The following is a 13,014-nucleotide window of genomic DNA, read 5'->3' as shown; positions in this document are numbered from 1 at the left end:
GCTCTCGTGGATGCCGGACTAACAGGACGGTTCTACGCAACTTTCAAAGACACGCTAGGCCTCAAAATCTATGGCCTCAGCAAAACCAAAAATCGTGAGTTTTATTCTAATTCCTGCTAATGCTAGCGTGACTACTGAACCGCAACTAATTCCCCTAAATCCAGTGGAACAGCGCAATAGACTAAAAGATTCCGAATGCTAAAGTCTCAACCATTGTCAATCTCCAAAGGAAAGCTGTTGTTATGCTAAGAGACTGTTATGCTAATGAAGTGTACAGAAAATCTTCAGTAAAACTTAACGTTATTTACAGAAGCTCTCCAGTTGTGGACAATCTATTATTCTCTACCTCAAACCCATTTTCATCTACCTCCCTATCGTTCCTGGGAAGGGCGGCGGTAGGAAAAGCTTTATAGAGGAGCCCTCACCCTGGCGTCACGAATAGCAAGGGTTAACAAGCACCCTTTGAATACCGCACAGCTACACTTCCCATACCCTACACACCCCAGGCTATCAGACTTGTTCCTCCATTTATTTCGACTTGTTTGTTTAGTCCGGCGTGATTTCATGTGTTCGGGGTTGTTGTGTACTACATTTCCAAGGAGTGTTTGCGGCCGCAGCATCATTATTGCTTCCCCTTTTTGTTTTGTTCTAGCTCAGCCCTCTTTTCCACTTTATCCTCCCTTTTGTTTTGTTTCCTCATTTGCCTAATCTTGCCTCCTCAGCTCCTTAGTATGTGTCTGCTCCACCCACCCTTGATTTTTCTCCCAGTGGCGCCTTGTGGCTGATGAGTGTCAGCCTAACATGCTAGGAGCGACGTATGCACTCCTTTGACCAATCAGCATTGACAAATACTGTACACGGAGCATAGAAAGAAGTTTTGCGCATGCGCATAAGCAACAGATCTGAGCAGCACACGGCAACCAAACTACCTAGCCCGGAAAAAATAAAAAACAAAATGACGCGCAAAAACTTCACAAAAGAAGCATGATTGGGTAACTGGCATCTAATTACAAAACAGCAAAGAAAGAAAGCGACACCCAGATAAGAGGTGTCAAAGAGCGATACACATGAATATTCATCAAGGGGGAGAGCCGAAAAGATCACGCTGGGGGCCGGCGCATACACCGTCAGAAACAGGAAGAGACACGTTCTGACCGCAACATGGAGGCTAAAACGAAAAAAATGGTGGTTGACAGCAATGAGGGCACACAAAAACTGCAGAACATCCAGTAATTTAAAACCTACTAATCCACAAGAGCGCAACCAAAAACAAGCAAACACAGACCACTATAACAAAAGGGCACATATACAAAAAACACACAAGCAACGTAGTACCCCTTTAACTGCTCTGTAACAGTTAATTGTTTTCCACTGTAAAGAACCGGTGAGTAGCCACAGCAACAGTCCTCCAATCCGGGCAAACCAGCCATGCCTCCACCCTAGTCTCATGTGACAGAGAGGAGTTCTATATTAGTGTGCAGTCTGGTCTCGGCCAGCAGTGAGGGTATATCTCCCACAGTGTCTCCTGCCCTCATACCACATGGGAGTAGGCCTCAGGCCTAGTCTACCAGTCACATATCCAGAGCCTGCTGAAGTGGTTCCTCGACTAAACACAACTTAAGAAACCCGTCAGTAAAGTACCCAGTTTGACCGATGACCACTTCAATTGGAGTTGTGGTAAGTGAACTGGCGTCACTCCTGGCGTCACAAACTGACCACCATGTTTTGGACATTACTACAGTGCCTTTTCTACCCTCTAAGGGCCACATGCAAGCACTGGCTGACCTATAGGGCCAGTGTGCGCTCTCTAATGGATCTTCCTTTTGTATAACCCTGCTCCACCTATTCCCTGACTCCTGAGCAGTAGTGTTGATTTCTACAGCAAAGGTGTTTGTTCTGTGTTCCAGTGTTTGACCAGTGCATGATATCTTGACTTTGCCTCTGTCTGATGCCTTGGTACCTTGCTGATTCTCCAGTGTATGACCCGAATTGTCGACCATGCGTTTGCTACACAACCAACTAATTTCTGCTACTCCACTGGTTTTTTTCCCGCCATTTTACCAACTCTACAATGCTAAGGTCTGCTACTTTGAAGTCAGATTTGCTCTGCACTATTATCATTGCTTCTGTTATCAGTTTGCTGTCACTCACCTGCAGCTGAGCATACCCAACTCTACTATATTGTACTTTGCCTAGCTGCGCTTCCTACTCCCATAGTGTCAGCTCGCCCCTCCTGCCTGTATTCCCATTCTGACCTGCTTGGCCAGCCATTCGTTACCTAACCTGTAGGTGACACAGTGGGTACACATAGAATATGTAGTCAAATTTAGGCTTGCCACACACATTAGATAAAAGTTGCCAAGCCTTTCCATTATGGCATGATGGGCCAGTGACCCTATGTATATGTTGACCTCAACAGCCCCAATGGCAGATGTTTGGGGTAAGAGGGATCAGACATGTTTTATTTTATAGTGTTTGATACATTGTTCCTGTGGAATATCAGCGGCTACCAGAGATGCCCTCCATGGCTTATTGACTTCTCACCATCAAAATAATTATGTAAGCCTGGCCAAAAAAAAGGTCATATGTCATAGTGAACTTGGAGAAATAAATTTCATATACAGAATATTAATCTTTTACTTGATGACTTTAGTACTTACCTGTCAGACAGTAATACACAAGCTTAGGAAGGATCCGTGCTTATCTTGGGGCTAAATGGCTGTGTTGTGAGTCCACTATAAGGCTCCTGCTTTCTTTTTGTGAAATGGCTATTTCCTTTTGGAGTTCCCTCCCTCCTACTACAAGTTCAGGGATCCTTTGTCTGTAAGTGTGAGGTCACTTTTCTCCCACATGTCATGCCACCCCACCGATTGCAGCACACCTGAGCTCCCTTCCATGCGGGCTGTGGTGAAACTACAATTTCCTGCAGCCCTGTGGAGAATGATCTCCTTCCCACCCAGCGGTTGCTCCACCCATTGGAGCAGATAGGCTGCTTTTCAACACCTGACTAGTGATGTAATGTCTCAGGCTGCACTGCAACCTGGGAAAACCTGAGGCAATGCTCATTCTGTATGCTGCTAAAAATGAAAACTGGGGCAAAGAACACTTAAGAATTGTGAGACCACCATCAAACACAGGTAACTTTCCAGCCCCTTTAGCCCCTATACCTGGACTACCTCTTTAAGCAATGAATTTGATGGCAATGATTAAGTATATTACATAATAGAAGCTCTTTGTTAATCATTGCTCTTTATTACCTGACTGTGATCATTTGTATTCAAATAACATAACCAACTCACTGTATAAATACACATTTTTTATTTATTTATTTTTTAATTCCCTTTGCTTTCAGAAAATGTTATAAATCCATTTTAAATAATTAACAATCTTTTCACAGAATATTAAATATTCTCAAATCCTCCTTTTCGGCAGTAAAAACATTTAATTAGACTCTTTTTCTTTCTATATATCACAAAGCAAATCCCTTTATATATTCAAAGTAAAAAAAATAAAATATATAAAAAACCTGCATAAGAAGAAAAAGACTCGAGATTCAACAAATAATACAAAGGTCAAGTTAAAAATAAAAGCCCCAAACAATCAAATATTATTCTTTATATATATTCTGTTAAAAAATAAAATGTACAAATCTTTGGCCTCTTGTGAGCTCTAAAGAGGACACTTTACCGAAATTCCAAATTGAACACCTTAACTTCTAAAACATGTAACCTTTTAATAAAATGATATAATGAATAGACAAAAAAAAATTGGATTTTTTTTTTAAATCGATTCACATTAAACTTTGGCAAAAACTTTTACCAAACTTAAAGGGGTTATCCTCCATTAAGTGATTTTGGTACGTACCTGCCAGATAGTCATGGACATGCTTAGGGAGGATCTGCGCTTGTCTTGAGGCAAAATGGCTATGTTGTGAGATTACCATAACACTGTGGCTATCTTTTTGTGAACTGGGTATTTCCTGTTGGAGTTTGTTCTCTCAAACTACAAATCCCATAGTTCTTTGTTTGTAAGTGTGAGGTCACTTTCCTCCCTCCCAAACATCAGCCACCCCACCTATTGAAACACAAATGATCTGCCTTTAATTCCAAAGACCAGTGTTTTCTAACCAGGGTGCCTTCAGCTGTTGCAAAAATACAATTCGTTGCAGAATAATCTCTCTCCCACCCAGCAGTCTCTCCACCCATTGAAGCAGGACAGGCTCCCTCTGAACACCTGACTAGGGATGTCATGTCTCGGCCACACTGCAACCTGGGAAAACCTGAAACCTGAGTAATTTTGTATAGTCGTAAAAATAAATATTGGGGCAAAAATCACAGAAGAATTGTGGGACCACTGTCACACACAGGTACAGACACTATATTATGAACAGCCCCTGCAGTATAGTCAAAGAAAAAAAATCCTGGAATACCCCTTTAAAAATGCTGCATAAGTATCATACTCTGTCCAGACAGCGGTGTCATCAAATGCCCGTAAAGTTTTTACATTTTCATAGATCAGTGTTTCTTAACAAGGGTGCCTCCAGCTGTATAGGCATAAATGATCGTCAGCATGTGATCCCTAATCCTGGACCAATAATGTATCCACAGTTATCTACAGAATATATTGATATTTGATATAAATAAAAAAAAAATTAAAAAATTTTTTTAAGACCATATAAGGATATTATGCAAATTTGAACTACCGTTTTTTTTCTTCACACTGAGCTTTGCCTCTTCATTGATCTCTTTAATAAGAGTTGGTGTCACTCGCCCAATCTACCCGTATAATACATATATATCGTATCACCACCACATTATTACAACCACATCTTCATTTTCTATACAAGGCTATGTTTACACAAACTTTTCGTTCCTCAAAGAGTGAATTTTGTGGGATTCCGGAATTTGAGCGTTATTTCGGCAGAATTTCTGTGTGCTCAAAACAAAGAATTCTGCTGAAATTCAAAGCCCCATCGAGTTCAATAGGATTTGGCTGGCAATTCCACAAAAATTTTAATTCAGGTCTTTAAATTTGGAGGAATGCGGAAATTCCGCTGTATTATGGGGGTACTTCGGAGGAAAATATTTTTTAAAATTAACATGTGGCAGAAAGTTAAACTTGTAAATTACTTCTATGTAAAAATCTTAATCCTTCCAGTACATATCAGCTGCTGTATGCTCCACAGGAAGTTCTTTTCTTTTTGTATTTCTTATCTATCTGACCACAGTGCTCTCTGCTGACACCTCTGTCCATGTCAGGAACTGTTCAAAACAGGAACAAATCCTCATAGCAAATTTCTCCTGCTCTGGACAGTTCCTGAAATGGACAGGGGTGTCAGCAGAGAGCACTGTGGTCAGATAGAAAATAAATTAAAAAAGAAAAGAACTTCCTGTGGCAGGGTGGAGCTGTGATGTCACAATACTCCGGCCCTGTGATCGGCAGTCATCAGACCAGGAGCGAACATGCTCCGCGGGCTGATGGTAATGGGGTGTTGCGTGAAAGATCATGGGGTTCCCCAGTGGCGGGACCCCCGCAATCAGGCATCTTATCCCCTAACCTTTCGATAGGGGATAAGATGTCTTAGCGCCGGAGTACCCCTTTAACTGTATCCTGCCTCCGGCTATCATGAGGCTACTTGATATTATAGAATATTTACCTGAATATTTTGAGTGGACATTCTGTGCCTAGCAGGCGCCGACTGATTCAGTTGATGCCCAGGACCCGAACCTGGATTTGTTCCAAACTTTGGGGCGTTTGCAGCTCGCCAAAACTTTCCAATATTGCCAGGTTCGGCTGGAGCTAACCTGGCAATGTCTGGGCTGAGCTGTGCTTGCCGCTGACAGCTGCGGGTACAGCTCGGCCCAGCAAAGAAGCAGCGCTAGTTAACTACATGGGGGGAGTGGGATGAATACATTATACATCCATCTATATTGCCCATCTCGTCACTGGTCAGGGCCTCTTCAGAAGCCCAGACCAGCGATGAGATGGTAAGTATCACTCTCTTTACTGCACACATTTTACAGCCATATAGTTGCGGCAGCACAACTTAACCCTTTCACTGCCGTTTCGCGGTGAACTTGTTTGTCATGAACCAAACACAGTTCGGAAAACTGCCTCAACTCTTCTCAGGACAGAGAATGGTGTTTTTTGTAAGGCTGGTCCTCCTGTGCCACTCATCATAGGATTTCCCTAGTCAATGTGTTACCAAAACCGTCACATCACAAATACTGGGTGGCCATTTCTAGCCACATACTGTATAGCTTGAAGATCGCGTCTTGTTTTTTTTTTTTCTTTTTCAAAGCTGGTCATCTCGCGCAATTCACCTCATGATATGGAAGCCAAGAAAAAGGTAAGGTAGGACCCAGCTGTAGGTAGATAAGTAAGTCTCATCCAATTAGAATTAATGTCCTCCTATAGAATGTGACCCAGCATTGTATTGCAGCATAAAATAGGTATGTACAAAGATTCCTTAGTTAGAAAAGTGATTCTGCATGGCGGCAGACACATGGGAAATAGTTCCCCTTAGCGCAACCAAGTCCGTTATGACTGATGACCCAGGTATCCATAGATAGGTTGTTCTCTACACTGAGAAGATGCACACAATGCTTGCATATAGGAATCCAGTAGATAGAAACAGGTGGCACTCACCAAGTACTTCCATAGGTAGATCTTCTTTATTCGTACAGCAGTGCACATGATAAAATACAGGGGAACTCGGATGCCGGCCGGCAACCGAGTTCTTCTGTATTTTATCATGTGCACTGCTTTATGACTAAAGAAGATTTACCCACGGAAGGACTTGGTGAGTGCCACCTGTTTCTATCTACCTGATTCCTATCTAGAGTCATGTTGAGGTTTGGACAATGTCTTACATTTTGTACATTTATTATAGAAGATGGGAGCTGAATATTAATAGTAATAAAAGTATGGATGCTAAGACACAATAATCCTTATAAAATCCTTTTCTGAACATGAAAAATAAAAAAAATACACCTTGAGCAGAAAAATAAGCAAATTAGCAATTTATCCAATATCTGCAGATTGCATAGTTTCATTGGCCTACTCGGGATATATACACAGCTTCACCGCTATTATTGATTATCCGAACAATTATACATTGGGACAAATAGTACATGGCAGATGGAGACGCGACGCTCTGCATTCGGGAAGCATCTGGGGAGCAGCAGGCCGCCTATGCCTCCTATGGAATATGGCGAGAAAGAATTTCACTAGCTTGTTACTTTAACACGTCTTGGACACACGGCGCCGCGTGGGGAAAATTATTGAAACTTCAGTCATAAACTCTGCACATAATGGATGAAATATTTGCAGCTGTTCCTTATTAGCATCAATTTCTTAACAATGTGCCCATTGGCATAGGTATATATTGTTAAGTACCAGTTTTGTTCATGAGCCAAGTAGCTCAGTTGACCTAAGTAGGTCCAAAAGACATAAATATGTCCCAGATCCTATATTTTCTATTGATCCACTCACTTCTCATTCGTCTATTCTCAGTGATACTTCTGTAAAGGCGGCCGCACTGGGTCCATTGGAGACAATTTCGTCTTCTTTGGGCGCAGGCGGGGTGTCCTCTGTAACGTTGTCAATGACTGTCTCTTTTGTTTCTGGAATTTTGGTCTTAATTTCATTCTGGTTATTTGGTTTCTGTTCCTGGTGAATGGTTATCTTGATGTCCCCATTCTGAGCAGGGACTGTGCTGGCCAGGGTGTCATAGAGGAATTCATATTGCTCCTAAAATGATATTAAATAATATGGTTTATCATTCAAATAGGCATTGTCATTTGAACAAACAAATATAAGAAACTTTGTCAAAGATCTTGTCAGACAAAAATGATTCTTTCTCCTGTTATCAAATGCCCCTCACAGATGTTACGCCGAGCGCTCCGGGTCCCCGCTCCTCCCCGGAGCGCTCGCAACATCCTCGCTACTGCAGCGCCCCGGTCAGATCTACTGACCGGGTGCGCTGCGATACCGCCCCAAGCCCGGATGCGATTCGCGATGCGGGTGGCGCCCGCTCGCGATGCGCACCCCGGCTCCCGTACCTGACTCGCTCTCCGTCGGTCCTGTCCCGGCGCGCGCGGCCCCGCTCCTTAGGGCGCGCGCGCACCGGGTCTCTGCGATTTAAAGGGCCACTGCGCCACTGATTGGCGCAGTTGGTCTAATTAGTGTGTTCACCTGTGCACTCCCTATGTATACCTCACTTCCCCTGCACTCCCTCGCCGGATCTTGTTGCCATTGTGCCAGTGAAAGCGTTTCCTAGTGTGTTCCTAGCCTGTGTTCCAGACCTCCTGCCGTTGCCCCTGACTACGATCCTTGCTGCCTGCCCCGACCTTCTGCTACGTCCGACCTTGCTCTTGTCTACTCCCTTGTACCGCGCCTATCTTCAGCAGTCAGAGAGGTTGAGCCGTTGCTAGTGGATACGACCTGGTTACTACCGCCGCTGCAAGACCATCCCGCTTTGCGGCGGGCTCTGGTGAATACCAGTAGTAACTTAGAACCGGTCCACTAGCACGGTCCACGCCAATCCCTCTCTGGCACAGAGGATCCACCTCCTGCCAGCCGAATCGTGACAGTAGATCCGGCCATGGATCCCGCTGAAGTTCCACTGCCAGTTGTCGCCGACCTCACCACGGTGGTCGCCCAGCAGTCGCAACAGATAGCGCAACAAGGCCACCAGCTGTCTCAACTGACCGTGATGCTACAGCAGCTACTACCACAGCTCCAGCAATCATCTCCTCCGCCAGCTCCTGCACCTCCTCCGCAGCGAGTGGCCGCTTCCGGCCTACGACTATCCTTGCCGGATAAATTTGATGGGGACTCTAAGTTTTGCCGTGGTTTCCTTTCGCAATGTTCCCTACACTTGGAGATGATGTCGGACCAGTTTCCTACTGAAAGGTCTAAGGTGGCTTTCGTAGTCAGCCTTCTGTCTGGGAAAGCTCTGTCATGGGCCACACCGCTCTGGGACCGCAATGACCCCGTCACTGCCTCTGTACACTCCTTCTTCTCGGAAATTCGAAGTGTCTTTGAGGAACCTGCCCGAGCCTCTTCTGCTGAGACTGCCCTGCTGAACCTGGTCCAGGGTAATTCTTCCGTTGGCGAGTACGCCATCCAATTCCGTACTCTTGCTTCCGAATTATCCTGGAATAATGAGGCCCTCTGCGCGACCTTTAAAAAAGGCCTATCCAGCAACATTAAAGATGTTCTGGCCGCACGAGAAATTCCTGCTAACCTGCATGAACTCATTCATCTAGCCACTCGCATTGACATGCGTTTTTCCGAAAGGCGTCAGGAGCTCCGCCAAGATATGGACTTTGTTCGCACGAGGCGTTTTTTCTCCCCGGCTCCTCTCTCCTCTGGTCCTCTGCAATCCGTTCCTGTGCCTCCCGCCGTGGAGGCTATGCAAGTTGACCGGTCTCGCTTGACACCTCAAGAGAGGACACGACGCCGCATGGAGAATCTTTGCCTGTACTGTGCCGGTACCGAACACTTCCTGAAGGATTGTCCTATCCGTCCTCCCCGCCTGGAAAGACGTACGCTGACTCCGCACAAAGGTGAGACAGTTCTTGATGTCAACTCTGCTTCTCCACGCCTTACTGTGCCTGTGCAGATATCTGCCTCTACCTTCTCCTTCTCTACTATGGCCTTCTTGGATTCCGGATCTGCAGGAAATTTTATTTTGGCCTCTCTCATCAACAGGTTCAACATCCCGGTGACCAGTCTCGCCAGACCCCTCTACATCAATTGTGTTAACAATGAAAGATTGGACTGTACCGTGCGTTACCGCACGGAGCCCCTCCTAATGTGCATCGGACCTCATCACGAAAAAATTGAGTTTTTGGTCCTCTCCAATAGTGTTGAGCGGCATAGGCCATATTCGAATTCGCGAATATTCGCGAATATATGGACGAATATTCGTCATATATTCGCGAATATTCGCATATTCGTTATAATCTCGTTTTATTTTCGCATATGCGAACATTCGCGAATGCGAAAATAAAAATATGTGAATATTAGCATACACAAAATTAGCTTCCTGCGCAAATTCGCATATGCGAAAATTAGCATATGCTAATTTTCGCATATGCGAAGTTTCGCACGCCAGTCTCACACAGTAGTATTAGAGCCTTCTTTGCACCACACAAGCTGGAAGCAGAGAGGGGTGATCACTGTGATGTGTACTGTGAAAAAAAACAACAAAAAAAAAACGAATATTCGTAATTACGAATATATAGCGCTATATTCGCGAAATTCGCAAATTCGCGAATATGCGATATTCGCGAATAATATTCGAATTGCGAATATTCGTGAGCAACACTACTCTCCAATTGCACTTCCGAAATTCTCCTTGGACTACCGTGGCTTCAACGCCATTCCCCAACCCTTGATTGGTCCACAGGAGAGATCAAGAGCTGGGGTACTTCTTGTTTCAAGGACTGTCTTAAACCGGTTCTCAGTACTCCCTGCCGTGACCCTGTGGGTCCCCCTGTAACCGGTCTCCCTAAGGCTTATATGGACTATGCTGACGTATTTTGCAAAAAACAAGCTGAGACTTTACCTCCTCACAGGCCTTATGACTGTCCTATTGACCTCCTCCCGGGCACTACTCCACCCCGGGGCAGAATTTATCCTCTGTCCGCCCCAGAGACTCTTGCTATGTCTGAATACATCCAGGAAAATTTAAAAAAGGGGTTTATCCGCAAATCCTCCTCTCCTGCCGGAGCTGGATTTTTCTTTGTGTCCAAAAAAGATGGCTCCCTACGTCCTTGCATTGATTACCGCGGACTTAATAAAATCACGGTAAAGAACCGCTACCCCCTACCTCTTATCTCAGAACTCTTTGATCGCCTTCAAGGTGCCCACATCTTTACCAAACTGGACTTAAGAGGTGCTTATAATCTCATCCGCATCAGGGAGGGGGACGAATGGAAAACTGCATTTAACACCAGAGATGGACACTTTGAGTATCTAGTCATGCCCTTTGGCCTGTGCAACGCCCCTGCCGTCTTCCAAGACTTTGTTAATGAAATTTTTCGTGATCTCTTATATTCCTGTGTTGTTGTGTATCTGGACGATATTCTGATTTTTTCTGCCAACTTAGAAGAACATCGCCAGCATGTCCGCATGGTTCTTCAGAGACTTCGAGACAATCAACTTTATGCCAAAATGGAGAAATGTCTGTTTGAATGTCAATCTCTTCCTTTCCTAGGATACTTGGTCTCTGGCCAGGGACTACAAATGGACCCAGATAAACTCTCTGCCGTCTTAGATTGGCCACGCCCCTCCGGACTCCGTGCTATCCAACGTTTTTTGGGGTTCGCCAATTATTACAGACAATTTATTCCACATTTTTCCACTATTGTGGCTCCTATCGTGGCTTTAACCAAGAAGAATGCCAATCCTAAGTCCTGGTCTCCCCAAGCGGAAGACGCATTTAAACGGCTCAAGTCTGCCTTTTCTTCTGCTCCCGTGCTCTCCAGACCTGACCCATCTAAACCCTTCCTATTGGAGGTTGATGCCTCCTCAGTGGGAGCTGGAGCGGTCCTTCTACAAAAAAATTCTTCCGGGCATGCTGTTACTTGTGGTTTTTTTTCTAGGACCTTCTCTCCGGCGGAGAGGAACTACTCCATCGGGGATCGAGAACTACTGGCCATTAAATTGGCACTTGAGGAATGGAGGCATCTGCTGGAGGGATCAAAATTTCCAGTTATCATTTACACCGATCACAAGAATCTCTCCTATCTCCAGTCTGCCCAACGGCTGAATCCTCGCCAGGCCAGGTGGTCGTTGTTCTTTGCCCGTTTTAACTTTGAAATACTTTTCGCCCTGCCGACAAGAACATTAGGGCCGATGCTCTCTCTCGTTCCTCGGATGCCTCGGAAGTAGAGGTCTCTCCGCAACACATCATTCCTCCTGACTGTCTGATCTCCACTTCTCCAGTCTCCATCAGGCAAACTCCTCCAGGGAAGACCTTCGTTTCTCCACGCTAACGTCTCGGGATTCTCAAATGGGGTCACTCCTCCCACCTCGCAGGCCATGCGGGCATCAAAAAGTCCTTGCAACTCATCTCTCGTTTCTATTGGTGGCCGACTCTGGAGACGGATGTTGTTGATTTTGTGCGGGCTTGTACTGTCTGTGCCCGGGATAAGACTCCTCGCCAGAAGCCTGCTGGTCTCCTTCATCCTCTGCCTGTTCCCGAACAGCCTTGGTCTCTGATTGGTATGGACTTTATTACAGACTTACCCCCATCCCGTGGCAACACTGTTGTTTGGGTGGTCGTTGATCGATTTTCCAAGATGGCACATTTTATTCCTCTTCCTGGTCTTCCTTCAGCGCCTCAGTTGGCAAAACAATTTTTTGTACACATTTTTCGTCTTCACGGTTTGCCCACGCAGATCGTCTCGGATAGAGGCGTCCAATTCGTGTCAAAATTCTGGAGGGCTCTCTGTAAACAACTCAAGATTAAATTAAACTTCTCTTCTGCTTATCATCCTCAATCCAATGGGCAAGTAGAAAGAATTAACCAGGTCCTGGGTGACTATTTACGGCATTTTGTTTCCTCCCGCCAGGATGACTGGGCAGATCTTCTACCATGGGCCGAATTCTCGTACAACTTCAGAGTCTCTGAATCTTCTGCTAAATCCCCATTTTTCGTGGTGTACGGCCGTCACCCTCTTCCCCCCCTCCCTACTCCCTTGCCCTCTGGTTTGCCCGCTGTGGATGAAGTGACTCGTGATCTTTCCACCATATGGAAAGAGACCCAAAATTCTCTTTTACAGGCTTCTTCTCGCATGAAAAAGTTTGCCGATAAGAAAAGAAGAGCTTCCCCCATTTTTGCTCCCGGAGACAAGGTATGGCTCTCCGCTAAATATGTCCGCTTCCGTGTCCCCAGTTACAAACTGGGACCACGCTATCTGGGTCCTTTCAAAATCTTGTGCCAAATTAATCCTGTCTCTTACAAACTTCTTCTTCCTCCTTCTCTTCGTATTCCCAATG

General features: G+C 45.2%; 1 protein-coding gene across 6 annotated transcripts in view; it reads right to left on the bottom strand.

The window, feature by feature from the left end:
• Positions 1 to 6,818: 6,818 nt before the first annotated feature.
• The window catches only part of PTPRC (protein tyrosine phosphatase receptor type C), a 223,924-nt gene continuing 217,728 nt past the window's right edge, over positions 6,819 to 13,014 (bottom strand). For all 6 annotated transcript variants that reach the window (XM_056523473.1, XM_056523472.1, XM_056523475.1 and 3 more), the window contains one exon: positions 6,819 to 7,752. In XM_056523473.1, coding sequence (XP_056379448.1) covers positions 7,498 to 7,752 — 255 coding nt within the window. In that variant the 3' untranslated portion in view covers positions 6,819 to 7,497. The remainder of the gene's footprint in view (positions 7,753 to 13,014) is intronic.

This window comes from Hyla sarda, chromosome 6 (genome assembly GCF_029499605.1).
Source record: "Hyla sarda isolate aHylSar1 chromosome 6, aHylSar1.hap1, whole genome shotgun sequence".
Classification (NCBI taxonomy): domain Eukaryota; kingdom Metazoa; phylum Chordata; class Amphibia; order Anura; family Hylidae; genus Hyla; species Hyla sarda.
Note: the sequence above shows the minus strand (reverse complement) of the source record. Positions and strands in the feature narration are given on the sequence as shown.